The sequence below is a fragment of the Chroicocephalus ridibundus genome, chromosome 4 (assembly GCF_963924245.1).
Source record: "Chroicocephalus ridibundus chromosome 4, bChrRid1.1, whole genome shotgun sequence".
Classification (NCBI taxonomy): domain Eukaryota; kingdom Metazoa; phylum Chordata; class Aves; order Charadriiformes; family Laridae; genus Chroicocephalus; species Chroicocephalus ridibundus.
The window spans coordinates 70,156,284-70,183,120 of NC_086287.1; the positions used below are offsets into that span (position 1 = coordinate 70,156,284).

The following is a 26,837-nucleotide window of genomic DNA, read 5'->3' on the forward strand; positions in this document are numbered from 1 at the left end:
CCCTCTTGCTCTAGTACTTGAACCAGAGAGCTCCACCCTGACTGCTGTGGCTCTCCCGGCTGCTCTGCCTGGTGTGGCATAAGGGACCTGTCCCCTTGCCTCAGCTGGGCTGCAGAAACGGGTTGTTCCATCTCAAATCACTGCTTGACTTATGGCAAAGCTAATGAAGGACCTGGACTCGGTGCGTTGCCCTTCTTTCTTCTCCCGTAAGTCACCAAAGACAAGAAGTGACGCTAGTGGCCCCTGTTCTTGCTTAAATTCCAAAGCACTAGGAGCACTTTAATTTATTTTTTTTTTTTGGAGGGAAAGGAGTGTAGTGCAAAAAAAAAATTAAAAAATAAAAAATTAAAGGGCTACAGGCTCCTTGTTCATATTGCACTGAAGCACACAACAACCATACGATCTTCCTGGCATTCGGATGGCAGGTCGGGGCAGTGAGTCTTGTTGCTTAATGTACTTGTGAGTGACTGGCAAAAAGTGTTTTGGTTTTATTCATTTGTATGGATGGCCGTTAATTTCAAAACTCTGACCGCTCCTGCTGGGGCTGGTCCTGTGTTTTACTGAAGTAATTTATAGCTGAGAAGTACAATGACTTTTTTAATGCATAGTTGCCTTTCATTAAACTTTCTTTCTTTTTTTTTTTTTTTTTTTTGGTATGGTTTAACAGTATTTTGGCTTTGCAGTCAGGCAGCAGCTGGCTGCAACAGGAAGCTGTGGCCAATGAATGTACCTATTTGTTCTTCACTAAACTGTAACCAAGCACTACTATGTTGAAATAAAAAAATAATAATAAAAAAAAAAAAGGGGGGGGGCTTTCAGTGCTAGGTTGCTGGAGGCCTGGCTGGGTTTCTGCTCTTGGTGTGACCCAGCTCCAGCTGTGGTCCTGCAGCCCCCCTTGTCCTGGCCAGGGGCTCAGTGGCTGTGTTGGACATCTCATGGCTCTGCTGAGATGTCGGTAAAGCTGCTTCTTGATGGGTTTGGAGCACTGAGCCTGACCTCCTGTAGCTCAGTCCTGGCCGGTGTGACCAGTATCCCCACGAGTCCCTCTCTGGTTGGGTGCAGAGCACACAGAGGTGGCTTTTGCTAGGGGTCCTGCAGTTCCCCTTTGCAGCTGTGGTTTTTCCAGGGCTGGGGAGGGCAGAGCACCCTTCCTTCCTGTTGTCCTCACAGGGTGCTTTACCCTCTGATGTTTCTCGAGGCTGGCTGCGGCCCACAGGGTGCTTCCCCTTGTCCCTGTCTCATGAGGTACAAGCTCAAACCATGTCCTCTGCCCCTTGCCGCCTTCTGCTTCCACACGCACAGCTCCTGGGGCAGGAGATGATTCAGGGCGTGGGCTGTGCTCTGTCCCCTTCTTGGGACTTGTGATCCCTCTGGCCCCCTCTGCAGCACTGAGCTGCGGAGGAGCCGAAAACCCCAGCTCAGGAACTCGGTGCTTGCCTTATTTCCTTGCACAGGTTTATCTGCGTGGCCTTGAGCTTGCCGCAAACAGCAGCAGCTTTGCTGGAGCACACGCTGGCTGCACCTTCCTGTCCCTACAAGCGCATTTTTTTGGGGGGCTCAGGGTGAAAAGCAGCATGGCTGCTGGGGCTGTTGCACCCCCGTCCTGGGGGTGTCTAGTCTCTGGCAGCTCTGACTACGTGCCAGCCTGTCCTTTGCCCCCGTTGTGAAGGCGGATGGTGTAATCGGGGCTGGCAGCAGGACGGGGTGTCTCGCCCCTCCGTGCCTGGCCCAGGAAGGGTCCCCCTGCTCTGCTCCAGGAGCTCTTTGTCCTACTTCCCTGGCTGTTTGTCCTTGCAGCGGCAAAATTCAACTTCGCTTCAGCCACTGAGCAGCTCTGCGCTGCCTCTGAGGAGCTGCAGCCCCGCAGCGGGTACGTCCTTTCCCTTTTTAGCCCTGCCTGGCTACCAGCGCCAGGCAAGCGGCTCCCAAACGAGGACAGACCCGCTTTAATGGGCTGGGAGCGGCAGGAAGGCCAATGGGTCCCAGCGCTCGCTGCAGGAGAGGCTGTAACTCAGGCCCTGGCTCCCCTTGCCCTACATGAGGAAGAGGAGAGATGCCTTCAGGCGCTGGCTGGAAGCTGAGCACCTTTGCAGGGCTCATAAAAAAAACCCCAATCTTCTGCTGCAGCAGCAGAACTGTGCTGTGCTTGCCCTGTTGGCCTTCGCCTCCTCCTGTACCCACCTTCTCCCTCCAGCAAGAGACCAAAAGCCAGCGCCACCTTTTCAAAGGTGCTCTCTTACTCTTCCCCGGCCAGCTGGTGCTCCCCCAAGGTTCTAGCCAAGAAGGAGGCACAAGGCTGGCCCAACAGCGAGTATCGGCATTCCTCCAGTGCACTGCTGCTTCTCGCTTCATCTCTCCTTGCCTTCAACAAGGACACCATCGCTGAAGCCTGCAACACGCAGGGTTACCGCAGCAGAGACCACCAGGAGCAGCCCATTGCCACAAGGACGTTCCACCAGGGTGAGGAAGGCACCTTGGTATGGAAGCAGAAGGCTCCTACAATCCCTTGCAGTCTTTTTTTACCCAGCAAAAAGTTAGTGTAGAGACACTGGCAGCAAGGGACTGGTTGGAAGCATGGAGCAGACACGGAATTTTCCCCAAATTTATTCAGTGTCACGGTTCTTGCCCTACCTCCAGCTTCTGAAGGCAAAGAGATGGGTCTAATCCATCAAAACAGTACAACAATATTTATAAGAAGGCGTTCCGAATCATCTTCCAATATATAAAATAAACTTCACGTATAGTCCCCACCTTTATACAAAAAAAAAAAGTAGCTTTTTCTTTTTTTTTTCCCCTTAGAAAAATATTTGTCATCAGCAGGTTACAGACAATCAGCTGCAACGAGGAGGTCCAGCGAGTGGTTTTCACCGTGGAGTGGTTGGGAGTGCGACGGAATGATGGTGTTTGTCCATTTTTTAGAGAACCCAGAACAACAGCCCAGCAGTACAACTGTAAGTCTCTCTTTCTCCGATGAACTCACCGCATATCTCGTAAGATGTTCCTGAAGTTTTCCAGTTCTCTAACACTTGTTGAAATCCTGCATTGCAAGGAAAGCAGAAGGGAAACATTAGAGCAGCGTGTGCATCGCATCTTATTTCAAACTTGAGAGAAAGGGACGGCGATCGAGCAAAGCTTCCAGGAGCTCTTGGGAAGAGAGAATTTAGAATTTCAGCTAAATTAGGTTCTGGGTACGACCAGGCCCTTCGCTAATTTCACAGCCTCTTTTTTAAAGCAAACACTGAGAAACACAGTGGAACAGGATATTACAGAGAGCTCAGCGGTGATCAGACAAACCCATTAACTAGAGGTCAAGAAACAGACCATAATATTACCAGACGGGCAGGCAGGTCACAAGAGTCTCCTTGCAATAGAAGCTTGTTTCTTCTGAAGGGTTTAGTGTTTTGAACGACCTACCTCATTTTTCTTGCTGAGTGCATTCCACCCCTGGAGCCTCAGCAGCAGTGAGGATGCCAGATCGGGCTCTGAGGATACAGCCCGTGAGGGCCTCCCGTGAAGAAGGGATCTGCCCTTCCCAGCCAGGACAAGCCTTGGCTTTAAGGAGGTTCTGAATAACCCAAATCGCTTTTGAACAACAAGCAAAAGGTGAAGGTCTGTTTTAAAAGGCTCTTCTAATCCAGGTAGGTGGACCCCACCTGGAGTATACTGCGTCCAGCTCTGGGGCCACCAACAGCAGAAGGACACGGAGCTGTTGGAGCAGGGCCAGAGGAGGCCCCGGAGATGCTGGGAGGGCTGGAGCCCCTCTGCTGTGAGGACAGGCTGAGAGAGCTGGGGGGATTCAGCATGGAGAAGAGAAGGCTCCAGGGAGACCTTGGAGCCCCTTCCAGTCCCTAAAGGGGCTCCAGGAAAGCTGGGGAGGGACTCTGGATCAGGGAGGGGAGCCATGGGATGAGGGGGAATGGTTTTAAACTGACAGAGGGGAGATTTAGACGAGATTTGAGGACGAAATTGCCCAGGGAAGCTGTGGCTGCCCCATCCCTGGAGGGGTTCAAGGCCAGGTTGGACGGGAGGGGGCTTGGAGCAACCTGGTCTGGTGGGAGGTGTCCCTGCCCAGGGCAGGGGGTGGCACTGGATGACCTTTATGTCCCTTCCAACCCAAACCATTCCATGGTTCTACAACATGAGGCTGGAGTCTGAGGAATAGCTGCCTGGCCCCAGTGGTTTCCCACAGCAGGGGACTTCCAGGGTAGAGTTTTAGCCGGGCAGCAGAGGGGGAAGGGAAGAAAGAAAAAGGCTCTCTGCCTGCCAGCCCTCAGCTTCCTCTGAACACAGATGTTCAGAGGGTCTGCGAGTCTCCTCCATGCTGTTCCCAAATGCCGTGTTGACAGGGCAATAGAAAGGCAGAAGGAAGCCCAGCTCCTCTGGTGCAATCGGAATGTGGCAGCTGCGCTCAGGAGGGGAGCACCACAGCATCCCTGGGGAAGAGGATTTCTGGCGTTTCTGATGCACGAGGGTCTCCCCATCGCTGGCTGTTCACTCACAGAAGGTGCAGTCAGTAACTTTGAAGAGAGACAGAGCAGGACCCCCGAGCTTTAGCATCGGCAGCAATGCCGCCTGAAGAAGCCTTTGAAAAACCTGTTTGCCAGAAACTCCAGGTCTGTCAACACCACGGAGCCATCATGTATAACCAGAGCATCTTGCAATCTCCTCTCCCTCCCAAAGGCCTCGTTACCCTCCTTTACTGCCAAAAACTCCTCATCCGGCTCTCCACAAGGGCTGGACTGATGGATTCCTAAGTGCAACCATTGCAAATAGAGCTGGGAAAGAACTGGTGGAAGTGAGATGCCTGAAGGAAAGCTCCAAAGCGAGCATAGAGCAAGAACAGCAACCCTTGTCTGGGGACAACATGCTCCGAGGGCAGAGTCATGCAGTTTCTTAAAAACTACCAAATCCTTTGTATCTTAATACAAATGCTTCCTTGAATCCCTTACAGAAATGTAGAGTATAAAGGAGTTTGGTTTTTTTTTTTTTTAAATTGTTCCAACTGTTGCACTCCATATTAACAGCATCTGATATTGGAGAGCTTCTTTATGAGACAGTGTGATCAGAGCGGGAGTTAACGCCAATATTGCTGATGAGAACGGACTGCTTAGGCTTAAATGGGATGTAACACAGCAGCTTGCGCAAAAGCAGAGGAAAAAAGAGTCTCATACTAACCTTCCAAAAGCATTAAATAAGGCAACAATTTCTTGTCTGGTCAGCTGGAATCCATAGGATGGGCCGCTTTCAGGTATCTTTTCTATCAGGTTTTCGGAAAAGAGGATTTTCAGCGCTGTACCCAAGCCCTGCGTCTGTGCGTGACAAACAAGATCGCTTAACAGCGGGGAGACATCCAGGGCCTGACCCACAAGTTTAACTTTACTTTCTTCCTTTGTCTTTGCAAGGATTCCTGTTAACATCATCTTAACGGAGCAAGACTTGGCTTTCACTTAACACACCTCAGAGCAGGGAGCTGAACAGAGCCAGGATGCTTTTATTTATTCAGCGTCGCTGTGACAGCAGAGCTTCCCAGCAGAGGCTTCCTGTCTCACTCTGACCGCATGTAAAAGCCAGCGCAGATCTCGCCGAACCCCCGGTTTTACAGCACCCTCTGCCTCGCTTGCTCTGCGTCCCCCACTCCTCTCCTGGGGAGCAGCCGTAGCAGCTTAACCCAGTTTTCAACTGCAAAAGCAGCTTCTGCCAGGCCTGGCAAGCTGGAATCAGCACACCGCTTCCCACTGACTGGACTGGGAAACGACTCCAGCAGCCCCGAGCTCTATCTAGGAGCTGACTCGTACCTAAAAACCGCATCTGCGCACCAGAGTCCCACCAGATGAGGTGCTTCCAGACACCTCCCCAGCTGCTGACAAAGCTTACCTGCAACTTCCCCCACAGGCGACATTTGAAGCAGCCAACGCAGTCCATTATCTTAGAAATATTCTTAAAGTGTAGCCTAAATTCCTCCTAGGGGAAAAAGGCATTCAAGCTGATCATGCTTACACACTAATTAGAACCTCTTCCATGTGTTAATCCAAACCCCATAATGGATTAATCCTGGACGTCAGGCTAAATTCAGTGGGACCGAGTTAGGGAAATGCTTCCTGAAGTGGGGTCCTCGGCAGCAATCCCCCTCTCTCCTTAAGAGAAGGTCTGTAGGTACCCCCAAGTATCCAAACCATTCAGAAAAGTAAAATCAATTGGAAATACCCAATCCAGTACCTCACGTGTACTGGGGTCCCTTTCAGATGTAGAATTATCCCAGACGCACACCTCAAAACACCCTTTTGGGTAGCAAGTGCCCCAAAGGGAAGGGCTGGCCAATTACCTTTAGTTTGGCGGCTTCTTTTTTATTCCCTGCAAAGAATGAGTTTTCATCGAAATGCAGTGGGAAAGACCTGAAACAGAAGGAAAAGAGTTTTATCCCTCCACAGCTTGTTTGTACGGCTGGAGTCCAGATCCACAGAAGCATCCAGTCAGGTGTGCAAATGAAACTGATGGGTGTCAGACACTGGACATCTCTAGATGTATTTTAAGTCCAGCTCTTTGTTTCTTAAGTCTCTTGGAGGCTTTCAATTTTACCTTGTGTCTCACCTTGGAGACGTTTTCAGCAATTGCTCTACGGTTTCTAAGCAATCGTAGTCTGTTTTCTAACAGACGTAAGTGCCGAAGGCATGGGAGTGCGACAAGATAAATTCAAACATTGATCGCATTTCCATCTGGTTCCGGTATCTTCCATTCCTCTTATTCCAAACTCTGTCCAACAGCCCAAACCTCTGTTACCGACATGCTTAGGACTTTTTTTCTAGTCAAAAACACGAAGCCAGGGCTGGTATTCCACAGATGAGTCAAAGAGGTAGCCAATTTCAGGGCTGACGCATAGGCGGTTATTAAATTCAACTCTGCTAAATCAAACCGGCAGCCTAGACTATTAAACCGTGGGCTTAATTACCCTGTTTTGCAGTTTGACTACAGATACCAACGTCCTCCCAGCAATGCTACCCCTACTGCACAAATCACACTATCCCGCTACAAGAAAGAACCCCCAAACCTGCCTTTCTGGGCGCTTTAAGTGAAAAGTTAAGCACGCTCAGAGATGCCAAGGTGGAAAGAGCCATTCTCCCCGGGTACCAAATGCAATTACTTGGCCAGATGGAGAATTTCCAGCAACAGGTTTTTCACTTCCACGTCCTGACTTTTATTCCCCGTGTAGAGCTGGAAACCCGGGCGCTCGAAGAAGGGCAGGACTTTGGATAAGGCCCGCAGCTCGATCAGGTAGAGAAAATACAGGTTCTTGAGTCTTCTGGGCCCTTCCCCTCTGGTGAGGACTTCATCAAATCTCTGCTGGAACTCGGTAACATTGGGGCCCCATTTCTTCTCGGACCAAGTATCTGAGAGAGCCAAAAAAAAAGAAGCCAGAACAATGACGTGAGGTGGATGGGCATAGTTCTGGTTCTCCTCCTCCCGCCGTCCCAGGCTAACCGGCGAAATGTAACTCTACCCAGGGAGATCCAACCTTTGCAGTAGTCGCAGCCCTTTCACTAACCGCAAATCGTTCCAGAGTCAAGAAAAGCATGTTTTTAACCAACCTCAGACCCCAACAGATGCAGAACTCCTGCGGAGCTTTGTCAGTTGGATTAAAACACAGGCTGCATCCCCAGCAGCGTGGCCAGCAGGTCGAGGGAGTGATTCTACCCCGCTGCTCCCCTCCGGTGAGACCCCACCTGGAGTACTGCGTCCAGCTTTGGAGTGCTCAGCACAAGAAGGACACAGACCTGTTGGAACAGGTCCAGAGGCGGCCACGAAGATGCTCTAGGCTGAGGTGGGCTCTCTGCAAGGTGATCATGGCGCCTGCAGATGGGAATCCCTGCATGGAGCCAAGCTGAGCCAAGGAAGACCTTCTCAGAGCAGAGATCATCTGTAGCCTTTCACCAACAGAAGCTGTCCCTTTCTACACAAGCCAAGCAAAGACGCACACTCGGCTGTCTGTGGCCAACGTTATTTTCCTAATCCTCTCTGCAGACTCCCAACTCATCTCTTGCCTTTGATGTTTCCCTGTTATTCTCCCAACTCTAACGTAGCCTAACTCACGCCAAGGTGAGGCCTACATGGGCTGTAGAGACTTAAATATAATTACTTAGTTAAATCTAAATTACTTATCCAAATTCCAACAGCCGTCTCTAAATCTGTACTTGATTTTTGTAAGCTTTAGCAGAATACGGGTAGTAGGCTTGGTCTGCAGGTACCGCTCTAAACTACCATGACTAAATCCTTCAGGAAGCCCATCAGAAACCTGCATCCCGCGCCGCAGGAGCGGCGTGCCACAGCCCTTGGCCAGGCGAGACATGCGAATCATGTTTTCACATCGATTTTCAACCCCAGGGCTGAAATGTAGATTCTTCAGGTAGCTATTTCTGGACAAAGGAAACACAAGCAGCATATGGAAACAGATCAAGGGCCTTGGGAAAGCCCAGCCAAGTCTCAGGCTTTCACAGTCTAGGTGAGATTATTGCTAAACTGAACGGCGTAAAAATGGGCTAGGGAGGGAGGGCCTCCATACGCAGTTAGAAACCCACTCCAAAATAACCTTGGAGGAAGAACAGAAGGAATACGTGCTGGAAGTCTTGGTACAGAGCACAGTACAGCCATTTTTAGACCTGAAGGCATGTGGTCACTGCATTCCTGATTCTGTCACACAACCTGCGTGCCGAGGGAGGGAAGGGAAGAGCCCAGAAGTTGGCCTGAACCTTGCTGGAACGGGCTCCAGCTAGCATTTACCGGAGCCACAGAAATTCCAATTTAGGATTGACGCGGGACAGCCAAGGCAGAAAGTAGCATTTACCTTGTAAAAGGTACCTGGCGCTCAAGTGGATGTTGATGCTTGCATGGAGACCAGAAATGAGTTTGTAGAAAGCTCGTTTCTCTACACAGACACCTGAAAAGAAACAGACACTTCAAAATACTGAAAGCATACGTTGAGTTTTCCTCTCCTAGAAATCAAATCCCACTCGAGTGTGGCCAGTAACTCCCACCCGCTCCCTGGCCGTTTTGCGTTCATCCCAGGAAGAGCGACCAAGTTGACGGCAAGGATTACCTTTCAGCCACTTGTAGAACATATGCCCTGGGAACAAAAAAAGAAAACAAGCGCATCAGTTTGAGACGCCTCACAGCAGCAGGAGGGCTTTAGCACGCTGCATCATGGTTTTTGGCCCCTTCTTTGGCCACATCTTTCAGAGTACAAGGTGATACAGGAGTGAGACAGGGCAGTACCTTCCCCTCTGCAGCACGGGAGGGCTGTTGCCTGATGCCCTGAAACCACCCCTGAGACCAGCCCTGGAGGACCTCTGGACCTTCCGGAGGTCCAATCCTAAATCTGGACCACTCCAGTTGGCAGAAGCTGGGAGGGGAGCGTTGGAAAAGTATGAAAATAGTTTTCCTCCCCGCTCTTCCGACTGATGCTTCTATAACGCAGCGTGGCAACAGCTAAATGTGGTCCGTCCCACCCATCTCAGCAAGGGCTGGTGGGGTAGAAGCGCCGCAGAATGGCAAAGCATAAGGGGAAACAAGGTCCATGGATCACTTTTCTCTTCTGGCCAGGGTGGGGAGACAGGTATTTTCATTAAAAATACAATAAAACAGTACAACCAAGTGTGTGCAGCCACACAAGCCTGTGTTTCACCTACTACATGCTTGAAAGTAACGTGGAGAACATAAATTTGGAGATAATTTGGAGACAAAGACATGCCATATAGACAGGCCCGGGGCTGCAGAGGGTGAAGAGCTCCAGGGCACGGCCCTTCCCAGATGTTCCCCCTGCAGAGCCTAAGGGATTTGGGCGCCCACTTCCTGCCAGCTGTCAGAGGCTGTTGGGACTACGAGTCTCCTCAATGCTCCAGCCGGAAAGCTGCTTTCTCAGCAATAACAAGCGCTGAAAAAAACCCCCCACAACCCAAGTCCTGTTCCTAAAGGCTTACGACACTTCCGTGACTACCTTCAAACAGGACTTGTACTCTTAAAAAAACCTGCCAGCGCTTTTTAAGACCTCCATACAAGGATGGGCTGGCCTGGGGGACAGGGAGCTCAGAGGGGCCTCTCCACAGGGTCACAAACACAAGAGAATTTCAAAGACAACTTCTGATTTTGCCCGAATAATGCTTTTGCCAACCAGGTGCATTATCTAACGGTACAGCTCCTGACGGCGTCATAAAGAAGCCACGTTTGTGTCCGTTATCAGTAAAAACAAACAGAGCGCCACTCACCTCCATCGTCTCCTGATGAAAAAATAAAAAAAGCACGGATGGTGGAGGGAGAGAAAAAGAGATAAAAATTACACATGACCAAAATTAAACTCCAAAGCACAAGCGTTAAGATCACTCTGTTAATCTGCTCTGACAAGAGAATGAGCCTCTCCGGGGAGGTTCGGAAATGCTCCGAACACAGAAAACACCATCTCTAACTCCAGCAGTGGCCATACCAGATGAGCAATTGCTCCCGAATAACCTGACCAACAAAGGAAGGATCAATATTGGCAAAGGAAGTGAAACCACCACACATTTGAAGCAGAAAAGGGACACAAATGGGTACCTCTGCCAGAGATCTCCTGTATGACCTCCGACAGGATACTCAAAAGTCCCTCCCTGCTTCCTGCAGTTTATTAGTTGCTTGCAACAACTCTTGGAGATATCAGGTCAGATCCTCTGTTTTCCTGTCCTCCTGCTTCCTCGTCTGCAAAACGGCAGTCCTTCCCTCTCCCCTCAACGTACCTGGGCTATTTCATTCTGATCTTGCCCTAAATAACAGACGCGGTCAAGGGAAGGACTGATATTTTAAAGGACATTGTACATTTCCTTCAGCAGTGCTGCTCCTGAAGAGCCGCTCCTTTGCACGAGGTGAAGGGAGGAGGGAAACACCTACAGAGTTTAGGGAAAATCCAGAGACCACCCTGAGGGTGCTGCTGGAGCCATGTTCGGGTCCAACAAACAGGGAGCGAGACTGATGATGTTCGAGATGTCTGGGCATGATGGGGCATCAGGAGACATGGGGTCTCTTAGAAAGAAGCTCTTATGTTTCCCAAACCCTTCATTTACACATTTAGCCTTAGCCTCTAGGGCAGAATTTCTCTTACTGGATGGTTTCCACAGAGAATCCCAGCCAGGTTCTCATTTCAGACCATCACAGATGGCTTGGCGTTCCCAAGTACAGAAACCAGGGACCCAGGAAGAGCTCAGAGTTCAGTCCTGCTCCCAGTCCCTCCAAAGCTCACATTTCTTCCAGGAGTGGAGGATCAGCCTTTCTTTCTCCATGATGGATGCTACGAAGCCACACCTCCAGGTGCCCTTGTGTTGGCCCTAAAATTCTACCCTTGATCAAGAGCTACGACATATTTCTCATTCAGCAGGAGAAGTATCTCAGAGAGCATTTACTGTTCCTGGAGTTAGGATCAGTACACTACTAAACCACGTAGGGAGATAAATAAATGACTCACCTCTACCAGATGCCAAAGGTCTTTTTACATTGTGAGGCCTAAGAGGAAAAAAATAATAATCATTTAAATAAGATATGTAAATAAGTGACTATCTCCTTGCTGTGCAGAAACACAGCACAGCAGAAGTAGTTACTTCTCTGCAGTCAAACAGCCTAAGGAGATCCAAGAAACCATTCTATGCTTAAGCTTTGCTCAGACAGGAAAAGGATGGAGCAAAATGTGGCTTTCTCTGGGTTTTTGGGTTTTTAGAAAGAACAACTATGAAAACTCAAGTGTCGACACAGGTGCTAGTGGACATTATCCCACGGCCTTGGTGCAACACGATACACTAGTACAAATGGGAAGGAAATCACTAGAGACATCATAGCAGGCAAGACTACAGACCAGTGCCCACCAGTACTGTGCACCAGCCCCAGGGGTACCCACAGCAGAGCTCAAATCGGCAGAGACTGGGGAGAGAGCTCACCTCACCTCTGCAATGGCCAGGGAGGACAGGACCGTGCCCCCAGGACCACACCACACAGGAGATGTGTCCCCCGACCAGGCTGCTGTCTCACCAGGCTGCAGGGCTTGTATCGGGAGCCCACACCAGGTCCAAAGAACGGCCCAGGGAGGCTCAAGGGGCAGCCACATGGCTTGTCCCCTCCTCTGATAGGCCACACTGCACAAGCGTTGCAGCACAGACAGGAGGATCACAGAATCACAGAATGGGTTGGGTTGGAAGGGACCTTAAAGGTCATCCAGTTCCACCCCCCTGCCCTGGGCAGGGACACCTCCCACCAGCCCAGGTTGCTCCAAGCCCCGTCCAGCCTGGCCTTGAACACCTCCAGGGATGGGGCAGCCACAGCTTCTCTGGGCAAATCCCCAAAGGATGGGGAATAACGGAGCAGTTTAAGCACATGCAGCCTCTCTGCAAAAATCAGCACCTGCAGCTTGTGCAAGCTGTCTCCCAAAGCACCTACTTGAAGCAGTTCTCTTCATAAATACTGTTCCAGATCTTCCAGGCATCTGGTCCTTTGTAGCCAGTATAGCGTTCAGGATTCAGGAGTAAATCCACGTACTCTGCGTCAGGAGAATAGATATCTGCAAAGCAGAGTGCTGGGTCAGTGCCAAACACTTCTGAAGGAAAACGCCACCTTCCAAGCCTGATCCAGCCACCCCTTCGCACCCTGAACACTCCCGCCAGCGGAGAGAGCAGCTCATCCCTCCCCAGAGAGGCACGTACACAGTGTCTGTTTCTCATCCACCCACTGCAGCGGGGCAAAGCTCTCTGGCCTTCAGAGCTATCGCAGCACAAGGCCACCGATGGCAAAGCAAACTCTGAGCCTGCTCCATCCAAGTTGCTAAACGTGGCAAGACCCTGACCAGCAGCGAAGCTTTCTCAAAAATATTTACATTGTCTTATTTTCAAAATACTGAGAGCAGGAGCGGGGCGGAAAAGAGAAGAAATGCTACGCATGCTCCAGGCTTGCTGAAATATCACACATTGGCCTGAAAGCTCTGCAGAGGTGCTTAAAATCCCATGAGAAGACTTGTCAGATCAAACAGGTCCCTGTACCATCAGCTTCGCAGAAGCTGTCTGAAGAGTCATCGTGCCGCGTCCACTGCAGCACTGCCTGCTGGGTTTCCTCGCTGCAAAGAAAGTGGAAAAAGACCATCAGCAAGAGCACCAATACCAGGGTTCCTTCCAGACAAGTAAGGCTTGTGGAAAAAGCAGCCAAACCTCAAAGAGCCATCAACAGCTCCAAGTCTCTTGGCTTCTTCACACTCTTCAGCAAGGCTATTGGCTTCTTCCGAATACTGGGTTGAAAAGCAAAGGGGCGGGGAGAGAGGAGGATTAAAAAGCAGTTTTTCTGCTGTTAGAATTCCGCCTTTAATGCGCTAACCAGTTTAAGCATCAGAAAGACTTTCATGATTCATCCCACCCTGTATTTCCACAGGATGTCTGCAGTTATTCAGAGGCTTATGCAATTGTGCTGATTGTGGCCGGGCCTCACAGCAGCCCCTGGCACTGCTGTAGGAGCATTTCACTCTTGGAGAAGTCTCCTCTATGTTAGTGGAAGGGAATATCTGAGTTCAGGACAACCACCTCAGGGACTCTACAGCATGCCAAACGCTGGAGAGGGTAAGAATTTAGCCACAAAGTGCATTCCAACAAATACTGCCCTTAAAGCAGCTTTTATCAGCTGCAGTGACACAAAACTTGCCCTACAAAGCAGCATCATTTTGCGCTCACGGGCACACCTACCTTGTAACTTCCAGACCGGATTCCATCAGGGACTTTGTCCTGAAAGACAAAATTGGGCACATGCTACACACGAGGCTGCTGTGGCCTTCCAGCTTCATCTTTGAGAAAGATGAGGGAGGTTACCACAGTTTCTAGGAGTTAGAAAGTAATCAAAGCACTCGGCTTAGCTTACAACACGTCCAATTTCTGGCTCCTCCACAGACTAAGGTTAAGCAATATTCTTGGTGTTTTATTTTGATTTTTCGCAAGACTCTAATTCTCAAAAGGTCAGCAGCCTTCCGCGGGTGCTACATCAGGTTATGTTTTGCTTACCCAAGCGTGAAGGTTGGGGAAGCCAATATAAACTTCAGAGGAGCCGGAGTTGCCTCTGGCCAGCCGATGTCTGGCATCGGTCCCTTCCAACCCCAACCGTCCTATGATTCTGCGATCCTGTCTCCCAGCGATGCCAGCGCTCCTGGCAGGAGCCCAGGCACCTCTTTTCAGATATTGCGTCTCCCAGCCCCTGATATACATCATCCAAAAAACTTCCCTTTTGCCGCTCCACCACGTAACGTGAGGCCGGCCAGCCCCACACAACCCAAGCAGGACGCGCAAGATGATCAGGCCCTAAATTCTCCTCAACTTCCATCTCCTCCATCAGTAGGAAGGCAATAAAACCACTTCCACGCTGCTGGAGCAAATACTGTGATGGCGAGCAGCACAGGAAGAGAAAAATTAAGCAATGAATAAGAGCTATTTTTGTTGCTTTCAGAATGAAGTGGACCCAAATCCAAGTAATTAAAACCAGCAGCGACACAGACAGTTCTTAAAATAAGAACAACTTCTAGCTACTACTAACGTAATTGTAATACTACTCCTTTGCGTTGGTCACGCTCATTACCAAAAACATCCTTTTTAAGGAAAAAAAAAAAAAAAAGGTATTTAAACATAATTTTGGGTCCATATTAGGTGCTTTTTGAAGACTGGGGAAGCAAAGGACACTTGTTTGAGAGGTAGGGCGGTTGCTGAGAAGAAGCATCAGCACACGCCGACCACAACGCCAGGCTGGGTGGCATCGTCACCACCTCTGTCAGCCCAGCAACCAAGTTCTGATTCACTCACTTTCTCTTCAGCCAGACACCTGCAGTCAAGAGGTCTTCTTTTAGCTCAGTGAACAAACCCCTTTTGTCCAGGATACAGGGACAAGAGCTTTTGCTTTTGTACCGGGAAACAGAGGACTCGGAAAGAGCCATTTCACATGAAGAGAAAGGGGCCAGTCAAATTTGTCAGCCAAAGCTGCAAATCACAGCCTAGCTCATGGGCCAACAGGGTGAATATTCTGGGAATTAACACAAGAGGTACTTCTTGTAACAACAGTAGATTTGCCCAAAACCCATCTCACTAATACCAAAAGTAAAAGAGGGACCAGGAAAAGTCTGTGGCTGTTCATGGAGGGCCAGCTATTAAAAGCCCAGCCTTTCTTTAAACTTTTAGAATTTAGCATTTTGGTCTTTCTCATAGATACCAGTATTACTACACCTAAGAAAGCTCCAAAGCCACAGTTTTGCTATAGTTACAATAATGAAAAGAGTAAATCATCTGCCTGCTTCTTCCTCTTAGTTTGCAAAAGCCGAATATAGAAAAGCGGTAAAAGAATGGATTTGATACTTACGGATGGGCAGGGCTTTACGGCACAGTCTCTTATTCCACAGTGACTGTTGTCGTTCCAAAAAGGACAAGGTTTCTTTAGGTTTACCTACAAATAACATATTATCCTATTACACGTTTCCTCCGTGCAACCAAGCCAACCTTCCACACCACGGTTCACCGACACACACGTCTTCCGTGTCTTAGTGCAAGACTTCGAATCATAAAATGTGTTGGGTTGGAAGGGACCTATAAAGGTCACCTAGTCCAACCCCCCTGCAGTAAGCAGGGACATCTTCAACTAGATCAGACTTCAGATAACGAAACTCAGAGCAAGGTTCTTCTCACGCTTTCACACACAGACATCTCCATCCATGCTTCAGTCAGGCCAATCTTAATATTTCTGTTAAAAATCCCAACACTGGAAGGGGAAAGGTCATTAACAAATGCTAGTCTTTCTGTTTTGTGAGTTGGTATCAAGTATCGTTCTTCCAAAACAATTAACATTTAACAAGATTTTGTGCGTTTGGTAGAGAAGGGGCAGGGAAAAGCAGCTCTACCCCAGTGATTTTATATATGGCCCCGTTCAAGTTTGCAGTGCAGTGGTCGGGAACTTTTAAAATTGTTCTTACAGAAGAATGAATACTTATTTTGTCTGTGGAAACAATCAGGCAACAGTCGCTGTTCAATATCTGTATTCGACAGGTAAAATACCGCCCCATAACCCAAGCTCGCTCAAACAAACCCCACATTTAGTCATATACATGCAGTCTCCCTGCAGAACGCAGCTAATACCGATGGTCTGGCAGTCATCAGTTCACCCGACGGTTGGGTAACTAAATCAGGCTTCCCGTGTCGATAGGGAGACACTAAGAACACCCTCATGATGCAATGTAGATGCCCAGTCATCACCAGTTTGGAGCCCCAGCTCAACAAAATAAAAGTAATTTCATTGCATAAGTTCTTAAGAGGAAAGAATGCATACGAAAATATTAGGAAATTAAGCATTTCTTTACCAAAAGGGTGGTCAAACATAGGAACGGTGGCGTTCCTGGAGTGGTGGCCCATGCTGCAAGCCCATCAGTGTTTGAGAGGCACGTGGACAATTTTTTCAATAATTTGCTTTAACTTTTGGTCAGCCCTGAAGCAGTCAGGCAGTTGGGCCAGATGATCATTGTAGGTTCCTTCCAACTGGAACTATTCTATTCTCTGTCTTTAAAAACATGCAATTTATTTTAGAAGCATGTTGTATACCACATTAAGCTTCTCCTCACAGCAGAAGAGTCACACTTACTGACCGCGTTGTCAAAAATCAGTATTAAAATGGGGGTACCTGATTTTAAAAAGACCAGCAATAACTTCAAGGAAGATTTTTTTTTTTTTAAATAAGCAGCAGCAGCATACAGAACTAATGCAATAATACAATTCTTGCATGAGAAAATTACCTTGTAATATCTAAAATAGTCACCTTCCAGAAGCTCATTCAGTCTAGGAAAAAGCTTGTAGTTGTTGAAGGCATCAATGGTTTCTACATCACAGGTGCAGTCATCTAAATGACCCGTAACCTGTTGGATAAAAAAATAAAAATAAATAAAAAAACCGAAACCAAATATGAACAATTTAGCCAGTACTTTTTAACACTGACTATAAAACAATTCACAGTTTTCTTTCCTTTTACTGACTAGTTCAGTCTAACCAGAATTGAACAACATTAAACCTGGCTCTGGTGAATTAGCAGAGAATTTCTTTTGATGCACCCATTGGGATGCATCCTGCACTTGTTGCTTGGGGACAGGCAGCTTTATTTGGGAACACTTTTCCTCTAACACACACTGATACATTAGAATTCACTGATGTCGGAGTAACAGGCATCAGACGGACGCTTCCATCTCTAAAAAGCAGAGATGACAGACAGGTTCAAGGAGACGGTGTCACACACACACACAGACAAAATCCACACAGCTCTTATCCACGCATCAGACAGTAACAGAGACCACGGATGTTTCTGCCGGGGCCAAATCCAGCAAGACGTGGGATATCGGCAGCTGGAAGAGCTGTGACTCCACGCACGGCCAGCTCAGGCTCCCATTTGTCACCCCGGCAGGATGGCACAGGGGTGAGAGCTGGCGTTTGCAGAAGGGACCAGGCAGGCAGCAATAACGCCACCAAAAATGACAGCGCCCAAAGAAAATCCTTGTTGTTAACCGAGGGCGCTGCAGCCATTTGTTTGATTTCATCGGAATCACAGCAACTGCACCGGCCTCCCTCCTCGCCTCGGAGAGCCGTTTGGCAAGGAAACATTTGTTCTAAATCTGATGTGGAAAGCCAGTACCTCTTGCATCATCCTGAACAACTCAACAAGCCATGTGCAAGCCCTGAAGAAAAAAAAAAAAAAAAAAAAAGAACGTAGCACAAATTCAGCTCTGGCTTTCTGACACGTAGATTACCGTCTGGATGACAAAGTTGCCCAACGCAGAAGGAGTTTTGCTTCCCCCACACCCCATGACGAGCGCTTTGGGAAATCACCCCGGCCAAAATCAAGCATTACAACTCATTCACTCTTAACAGCACGCCAGGGATTTTTCCTGGATGTTAATGTAGCAATAGAAGACGTGGCAAGCTGCCATTCCCCAGGACCAGATAAATTCAGGGGTTTAAGACCAAGGAAGTTGTTTTATGTGAGTATTGTTGATTTAGGAGGCAAAGAATGGGACATTTGACACAGCCTGCAATGAGAAATGCTCTTACCACTTCTGTCCCAGAAAGCCTACAAAATCCTGGTAGCAGAGAGCACAGAAATGATGTACCTCGCACTGCACCATTCTGGGGGGGAGGGGGGATGTCCAGTCTCTACCTTCTCTCCTACTCCGCTCTGTGAGACCCCCCTGCAGTGCTGCCTCCAGCGCTGGGGCACCAACAGCAGAAGGACACGGAGCTGTTGGAGCGGGGCCATAGGAGGCCCCGGAGATGCTGGGAGGGCTGGAGCCCCTCTGCTGTGAGGACAGGCTGAGAGAGCTGGGGGGGTTCAGCCTGGAGAAGAGAAGGCTCCGGGGAGACCTTCCAGCCCCTTCCAGTCCCTAAAGGGGCTCCAGGAAAGCTGGGGAGGGACTCTGGATCAGGGAGGGGAGCCATGGGATGAGGGGGCACAGTTTTAAACTGAAAGAGGGGAGATTCAGACGAGATCTGAGGAAGAAATTCTTGGCTGTGAGGGTGGTGAGCCCCTGGCCCAGGTTGCCCAGAGAAGCTGTGGCTGCCCCATCCCTGGAGGTGTTCAAGGCCAGGCTGGACGGGGCTTTGAGTGACCTGGTCTGGTGGGAGGTGTCCCTGCCCAGGGCAGGGGGTTGGAACTAGATGAGCTTTAAGGTCCCTTCCAACCCAAACTATTCTACGATTCTATGAACAAAGCAAGCTGGAAGCAGCGACAAGCAGAACAAGCCTGGAAACACTGGGACAGGCAACTCCCGTGAGGTGTGACAGGGTGCACTGCCCAGCAATGGCACAAAAGCTCCCCAGGGGAGGCCAGGAACAAACAGGAAAATGGGGGATGCACAAGACCTAAGGCGGTGCTGGATTGTATTTAAGGGGCTTATTATTTTTTATTATATTATTATATACAGACAGAAAAGAAAGAGCCACGTGAGGTACATGAGCCACCTGCCTTGACGCATTTCCGGAGAGCCCTCAGATAACTCAGTAAGAGCTATACATCAACTTCAATAAAACCATTATAATTACTACTGTAGAAATGAAGCTCCCTGCCCTCCTTCCAAGAAGGAAGGCAGAAATGGAGCACTTGCCTTCCAAGCACAGTCACACAAAACAGGGAACGGGGGAAGAAAAATACCCTGGATTAAGCACAGAGTACCTCAAAGGCAAGTGCAAGTTTCCTCCTGAAACCCTGGAGAGGGGGAAGGAATCCAGGCTCTAGATCCAGACTGCACCATATCAGGAATTAGTAATTCTGGAAACAGCTTTTTTTTTTTTTTTTTCCAAAAGGGCTTTGATATTTTGGACTCAGCCAATACTGATCTACTGGGGAGCAAAGGGAAATCTATTAAAGCTTCTCAGAATGTCCTACTCCACTTGAGCACATAGTTTTTTTGTTGAGACACCTTCTTTGGAGGCTCACTACCATTTCTCGTGGTCATGCTGAAGCCCGCCGCCTCATCCTCACACATGTACTGTATTCCATCGTACATTTTGCATGGTAATGAAGATTAACAGCATAGCAATTAAGCTTTCCACTAACCTGAATCACCCCTGTAAAAAACAACCGCAATTTGCTAATCCAGTTACACAATTTAAAACTGTTTCAAAATTTAAAAGAAAAACAACAAACCAACCGCAACCAAAAAAAAACCAAAACCAAGCAACCACATATTTTATTTCCTGGAAACTTGGCATCCTTCGAGGAAGGCAGCTTATAGATTGGGTCTACAAGTGGCTGGCAAAAAGATTTGTGGATAACCTTCAGCTGCTCTCTGTATCCACACTACACAAATGTGTCACTCCAAAGGAATGACACCCCTGGAAGGGGTAACATCGGAGCATGCAGCAAGCCCTCAACCAAAATAACATGCACCATTTCCACCAGGCCTGTCTTTGCTATGTCTAGTGACTGATTCAAGCCAGAACCAACCTGGCAAAACTATTATCATCCTGCAAATAATCCAGGGTGAAGGCTCTGCAGATGCTCCCACAACATTCAAGAGTAGGTGAAGGTCACGCTTTGGAGATCTCCAAATATCCACTGCTCAGTTTAGAAGACCACAAATGGGAAGATCAGCCACAATGGCACCAAGAACATGTCTGCAGGGGTAGCACAGGCAAAGGGGAAGGCTCAAGTTCTGCCCAAATCAGAGGGAAAACTCCTTCCTCCAAGGATTTCAGTCAGACTGTGCAGAAATGGGCAATTTCCCTAGTGGGCACATTGCCAATGAGGTATTGCTGGTCAGATGACCTTCCTGCTCTGCCTCCTAAGCCACTGGGCTGCTGTGAAAGAAAGCCTGGTGACATCGCCTCTGTGTGGCCAACCCACCAAACTCCACAGCCAAAGGAGTTCAGAAGACAGCATCAAGAGCCAAGTCTCTTCAGAGACCAAGATGAAAGCTCCAGTGATGCCACCACCAGACAGCATTGACCCACTTTGAGACACAGGGAAGTATGAGACCACCTGGCAGGGCACGTTCCCTCTTGCTCTATGACCACCTGCCACCTCAGTACCTGTTTCTTCCAGCCCTGTATGCAGCCACTCACTTGTTTTGGACTCCAGTTCCTGCTGTCAGTGCAGTTGAGCTACAGCACATGCCAAAGATGCCCTGCAACACTTTCTCCCCACCTCCCTAAAATATTTTATCGACACCTTCAGCCCTGTAATAATCAGAACAGCTGTTCAAGATGAAGCATAAACTCATCCAGTCCCAAACATGTGCCATGTGCCTGCTGGCACCTGTGAAGCAGGAGCAGAGCAGCAACGCTCCACCCCACAGAGGTGTGGGAGCCTGGCAGGAGACCAACGGGCAGGGCTTGGGTTTGCCCGGTGGGAAGAGATGCATCGGAGCCGCCAGGACAGACGTGACACAAGTGGCTCCGGCTGCTGAGCAAGCACCGAGGAAGGCGGTTGGCCCCACAATAGCCACTCTCAATCCCTTAACACCGATGTACCCACCTTGTGTGCGTAACACAGGTTGAAACACCACCACACGTGGATTTGGCATAATCCTTGGGTTTGGCCTTCGCTTCATCTTGTTCTGTCTCCATCCCAGGCTCCTGCCGGCCTGCTCACTCCTGTCCTGCTGGTCTGTCTCTCCACACCTCTTTCTCCTTCCCCCAGGCTCCCAGAAGTGTCCCCTGGGCAGTGTATTTAGGGATTTTTTCTCTGGCTATGGGCTCCATCCCAGACCCATACACCATCTTCTGCACAGCCGGGCAGGCAAGAAGGAAAACTCTTTTCTGCATTTCCCACTTGCAGCTACAACAGGGCACAGGAGGGAATACTACAGGGGCTGAGAAGGTGCTTTTAGCCTGTACCAACTTCACTGGCAGCTGCCTGCGCTGGTAGACAAGCCACACCACTGCCGGGCTGATGGAAAGCTGATGCATTCCCTGCTGCCCCAGCAGAGGTTTCCTTGCAGTTGCCCTGCAGAAGCGATTTGTGACTCTGCCTGTGGCACTCAGTCCAACCAGGTCTCCCTTTCATCCTTGCCAGGGCACTCAGAGCAAGCAGCTGGCAGCCAGGTGAGGACAGTCATGACCAGCACAGAATCGTGGAATGGTTAGAGTTGGAAGGGACCTTAAAGATCATTCAGTTCCCACCCCCTGCCCTGGGCAGGGACACCTCCCACCAGACCAGGTTGCTCCAAGCCCCATCCAGCCTGGCCTTGAACACCTCCAGGGATGGGGCAGCCACAGCTCCTCTGGGCAACCTGGGCCAGGGGCTCACCACCCTCACAGCCAAGAATTTCTTCCTCAGATCTCATCTAAATCTCCCCTCTGTCAGTTTAAAACTGTGCCCCCTCGTCCCATGGCTCCCCTCCCTGATCCAGAGTCCCTCCCCATCTTCCCTGGAGCCCCTTTAGGGACTGGAAGGGGCTCAAAGGTCTCCCCGGAGCCTTCTCTTCTCCAGGCTGAACCCCCGCAACTCTCTCAGCATTCCCTCATAGAAGAGGTGCTCCAGCCCTCGGATCTTCTGCCCTGGAAGCAGCATATGCTGGCCCAGGCGCTCTTCCCCCTCTTCTTTTCCCCAGAAAACAAGGACTGAGGCTTCTGGAGCTCACATAGAAGCAAACCTCACATGGGAGCCTGAGGATGAAGTTAAACTGTAGAGGCTGAAGAGCTGTCAGATGGCACCTCCAAGCATCTGCTAGCAAAGAAGGCTCTCCAGCTGTTCTGCACTTGGAGGCTACCTCTCAGCCACCCCACAGGGAACTGTGGTACTGTGCTAGGTATGAATTCCTGCCCTGGAGGCTGTTGAGTGAACACCAGTTCAACAGGAACACAAGAGTGGCTCGAAAGCCACTCCCAGTGCCCAGGCTTCCCCCCTAATGACAGCGTACTGACCACAAAAATGCCCTCGAAGGCAACCAGCCCTCTATCAGACCAGAAACCTAGTCAAAATCCCAGTCTGCCAAACACCTGCAGCACATGAGCTTAATGCAGCTACATCGCTCTGTAAACACTGAATGAGCAATAATTACCAGGAATACGGAGAATTGATTGATGTCTGACTAAAGCGTTGGTGCAAACAGGAATATCTGGGTGGAGGACAAGCCGTCTGTAAAGTTTGAGGGAACTCCGATAGCGAAATGTCATTCAGCACCAATGAGACAGATTGGAAAGCAAGAAACAGTATGTGAAACTTAAGTGGTTTTAGTAACAGATGGACGTTTCTACTAAGAGTTTCGAGACTGGTTAGCAACCTTTCTACGTAAATGAAGAGCTAAAATAACAGTCGTAAAAAGCAGGTGAGGCATTGCTCTTAGTTGTACGGACAAGACACGAGCACAACGCCCATTCCAGAATTATGGCCAGCTTATGTCAGCATTTGGAATATCGCTACAGCAGCCGCTCTCAAAAGAGGCCCTTGTCAACTGTCCCAACACGGGCTGATGGACAAGTCAAAGCTCTTCCATTCACCCTACGCCAGGGCTTCTTCACCCAACAAGGCCATGAGACAGCAACAGATGGTTCACAGGAGGAAACCAAAAGCTATACCCAGGCCTTCGCGTATATTAACAAAGAAGGGTAAAACACACCATTAAAGGCTTGCCCTGTATTTCATTTGGTGGTAAATAAAGACCACCAGACCAGTTCTGCACAAGATTATCAGCAGATTAATTTTTACAAAAAGATGAGGCAGCCCTCAGGGGTGTTTTTAAGAGGTGAAGTGGTTGGTAAGGCTGAGAAACGCTGCCCTACATAACATGCTTGCCCAAAGGCAGTAAGGTCTGGAAAAATCCTGAGCACTTGTACTGAAAACTAAACTAAAGCACACGCTACTCCATAAACAAGAAATGCCTTGCAATAAACCAGCAGTGTATGAAGTACAACGCCAGTTCCTCTGACCCAAGGGAAAAAATCTGCAAGCCATTCCTATGCCAGTTCATGCAGTGGATTGGGCTTGGTACCCCACACCACCCTCCTGACTCAGACGTTGATCCTTAGGAGACAAACTTTATTGCTAACCAGGAAGCGTACAAGCAAAAACCCTATAGAGATACAGAATCAAAACCCGTGCTTTTCCATTCTTTATCAGCATAGCTTGTATTTACCATTTCCACATGAAACTGAAGCATCAAGAGCCACCCAGAAGGCAAAGCCAAAGCCAAGCGCACAACCATGTTTGCTTTCCTTCTCCATTCTCAATTTCTGACTTGCATTTAAGCACTACAATTTTAATACAGAAAAGTAGGCTTTACAATAGCTTCCCTTTTCAAAAGGCAACAGAAACTACGCCCCAAATACACTTTATTGTCTTCATTCCTTGATGTTGCAAATATGCTCGAGCAAAGTGTTAAAGGCCAGGCTGGATGGGGCTTTGGGCAAACTGGTCTAGTGGGAGGTGTCCCTGCCCAGGGCAGGGGGGTTGGAATGAGATTCTTTAAGGTCTCTTCCAACTCAAACCGTCCTATGATTCTAAAGCTAAAGTCAAAAGGAAGCTGCATGGCGACCATTCCCCCAAATCCAGCTGCTTAGTCCAATCTCAAGGTTGACTATACCCGGCTCTCTCATTGCTGCACATCAACAGAAGGTGCACCAAGCATCAGGCAGTAACACGCTCATCACCAAGGGGAATTAACCCTGGAAGAGCTTTAACAAGCGGGGCAGCCCCATTCACCCCTGGACGTGGCGGGGTATCAGGTGCCCGCTGCAGCCACACTCTCTCCTGGACAGCAGAGCCGGGAGGAAGAGCAAGGCAGAGCTGGCAGGAAGAGGGGATGAGACAGCTCCCAGACATTAGAGCAACACGCATCCCCAAAACATCCGTTGAGAGGCTCCTGGGTGGGTAGGGGAGAAAAGCTCCCCCAGCTGAAACACCTTCCCTGCTAGGGGCAGGGAGAGAACACAGTTGAGATGACAAGGAAGAGGGCAAGGGGCTGCTCAGCAGGCAAAATCATAGAATTGTCTAGGTAGCAAGGAACCTTTAAGATTACTGAGTCCAACCATCAACCCAACACTACCAAACCCACCACTACCCCATGTCCCTCAGCACCACGTCTGCCCGGCTTTTAAATACCTCCAGGGATGGCGACTCCACCACTTCCCTGGGCAGCCTGTTCCAATGCATGACAACCCTTTCAGTGAAGGAAATTTTTCCTAATATCCAATCTAAACCTCCCCTGGCGCAACTTGAGGCTGTTTCCTCTTGTCCTGCCACCTGTTACTAGGGAGAAGAGACCAACCCCCCCCCCGGCTACATCCTCCTTTCAGGGAGTTGTAGAGGGCGAGAAGGTCTCCCGGTTTCAAGGCCAGGCTGGACAGGGCTTGGAGCAACCTGGTCCAGTGGGAGGTGTCCCTGCCCAGGGCAGGGGTTGGAATGAGATGCTCTTTAAGGTTCCTTTCAACACAAACCATTCCATGATTCTATGATTCCGCTCAGCCTCCTTCTCTCCAGGCTAAACCACCCCAGCTCCCTCAGCCGCTCCGAATCCCTTTCCCCCAAGCACCTCCGATGCCCGGCGGGACACAGGGACACCAGGGTCCCGCCCCCTCCCCCGGCCGAGCCCACCTGGCAGAAGCACCGCCGCTCCGCCGCGCCGGGCTGCCCGCGGGCCACCACCGGCAGCAAGAAGGTGGCGAGCCCCAGCACCGGCAACAGTAGCCCACTGCTCGCCGCCATCTCTCCGCGCCAGCCCAGCCGCCGCCGCCACCGCCGGCGGAAGAAGCGGGCCGTCCCCGGGCCGCCCCCGCACCGCACCGCCCCGCCGCGGGGCGCGGCCGCAGCCGGCTACGGGCCGCCCCGCACGCAGCCCGGAACGGGCCGGCCCGGCCCTTAACCCCTGAGCGGCTACCGGCCAGCGCCGGGAACCCGCCCAGTTCGGGGAATGGAACTCGTAATTCGGCTGTGAATAATCGAGGGGCTTGTCTGCTTCCTTGACAGCCTCAAAGCTCCTGAAATGCTGTTGTAGAGTCATAGAATCATGGAATGGTTTGGGTTGGAAGGGGCCTTAAAGCTCATCCAGTTCCACCCCCTGCCCTGGGCAGAGACACCTCCCACCAGACCAGGTTGCTCCAAGTCCCGTCCAACCTGGCCTTGAACACCTCCAGGGATGGGGCAGCCACAGCTCCTCTGGGCAACCTGGGCCAGGGGCTCACCACCCTCACAGCCAAGAATTTCTTCCTTAGATCTCATCTAATTCTTCCCTCTTTCACCTTAAAACAGTTTCTCCTCATCCTATGGCTCCCCTCCCTGATCCAGAGTCCCTCCCCAGCTTTCCTGGAGCCCCTTTAGGGACTGGAAGGGGCTGGAAGGTCTCCGCGGAGCCTTCCCTTTTCCAGGCTGAACCCCCCCAGCTCTCTCAGCCTGTCCTCACAGCAGAGGGGCTCCAGCCCTCCCAGCATCTCCGGGGCCTCCTCTGGCCCCGCTCCAACAGCTCCGTGTCCTTCTGCTGTTGGTGCCCCAGCGCTGGAGGCAGCACTGCAGGGGGGTCTCACAGAGCGGAGCAGAGGGGCAGAATCCCCTGCCTTGCCCTGCTGCCCACGCTGCTGGGGATGCAGCCCACGGCAAGGACAGAGGAGAAGCTTTCATCCCAAACACTTCACTGGCACCTTTCTCCTTTGATTATTTGAATTTTGATCATTCTGTCCTGTCTGGCAAATCAAGCTCTGTTTGAGTAGCCCCTAAGCTTAGTTAACTTGCCTTTTGCAGCAGGCTCTAGTGGAGGATCACACTGTGTTTCCTTCCCTTGTGATACTGAAATTTGGGAAAGGCCATATGCGTGTCTCCTTACCAGCAGGAACCTTCTCCCTGGCGCTGACCTTAGTTTTCAATGGTTTAAACTGTTTGAACTTTCTTCCTTTACCCTCACTCAGTGAAAACGTCCTTTTCAGTGACTGTTGTGTCAGCTACAAGAGCTGATGAAATTCAGGCTCTCAAAGTGTGCCCAGATATTGCATTCCTTAGTGGTCACTTTTAGACTTTATCCGACGTTTACAGCAAAAGAGAGTCAGACTCTTGGCTTAGCCAGTCAGTCTATCCTCATTTCCCCTTTTCTTTCCTATTTCTCACCAAAATCTTCCCCGATCCCAGATGACACAAAATTTAAAACTCTTGAAACGTCGTGCATGCTGAAATTTTTTACTAGAAAAACTGTGATTATTTCAGCTCTCAGTTAAGGTTTTTATTGTATATGCGAAGAGTTTACAGAGGCAGCCTGTGTGTACCCGGAGGCGACCAGAATGCCTTTCTGGGCCTTCCAAACTGAATCTTAACTTGATTGAGGCTCATGTAAGACTGGGTATGAAACATGAATTGTTGATCCTTGG

At 49.9% G+C, this 26,837-nt stretch overlaps 1 protein-coding gene across 1 annotated transcript; it reads right to left on the reverse strand.

Moving 5' to 3' along the window:
• Window positions 1-2,601: 2,601 nt before the first annotated feature.
• Window positions 2,602-25,261, reverse strand: ERO1A (endoplasmic reticulum oxidoreductase 1 alpha). The gene is made up of 16 exons (XM_063333866.1): window positions 25,081-25,261; window positions 16,799-16,918; window positions 15,379-15,462; window positions 13,728-13,766; window positions 13,203-13,279; window positions 13,038-13,111; window positions 12,442-12,562; window positions 11,480-11,517; window positions 10,254-10,265; window positions 9,089-9,115; window positions 8,837-8,929; window positions 7,139-7,385; window positions 6,323-6,392; window positions 5,875-5,961; window positions 5,176-5,309; window positions 2,602-3,037 (listed from the first exon to the last, which is right to left on the reverse strand). The coding sequence occupies exons 1-16, from the start codon at window positions 25,189-25,191 to the stop codon at window positions 2,977-2,979; spliced, it is 1,395 nt and encodes a 464-aa protein (XP_063189936.1). The 5' UTR covers window positions 25,192-25,261; the 3' UTR covers window positions 2,602-2,976.
• Between the last annotated feature and the right edge of the window lie 1,576 nt (window positions 25,262-26,837).

Excerpts from the sequence above, each read along its gene's own strand:
- ERO1A (XM_063333866.1), bottom strand. The coding sequence starts at position 25,191 with ATGGCGGCGAGCAGTGGGCTACTGTTGCCGGTGCTGGGGCTCGCCACC. Across the intron at positions 15,463-16,798 it reads ACTATTTTAGATATTACAAG|GTAAACCTAAAGAAACCTTG; the intron begins GTAATTTTCTCA and ends TGTTATTTGTAG. Across the intron at positions 3,038-5,175 it reads TTATTTAATGCTTTTGGAAG|GATTTCAACAAGTGTTAGAG; the intron begins GTTAGTATGAGA and ends CTTGCAATGCAG.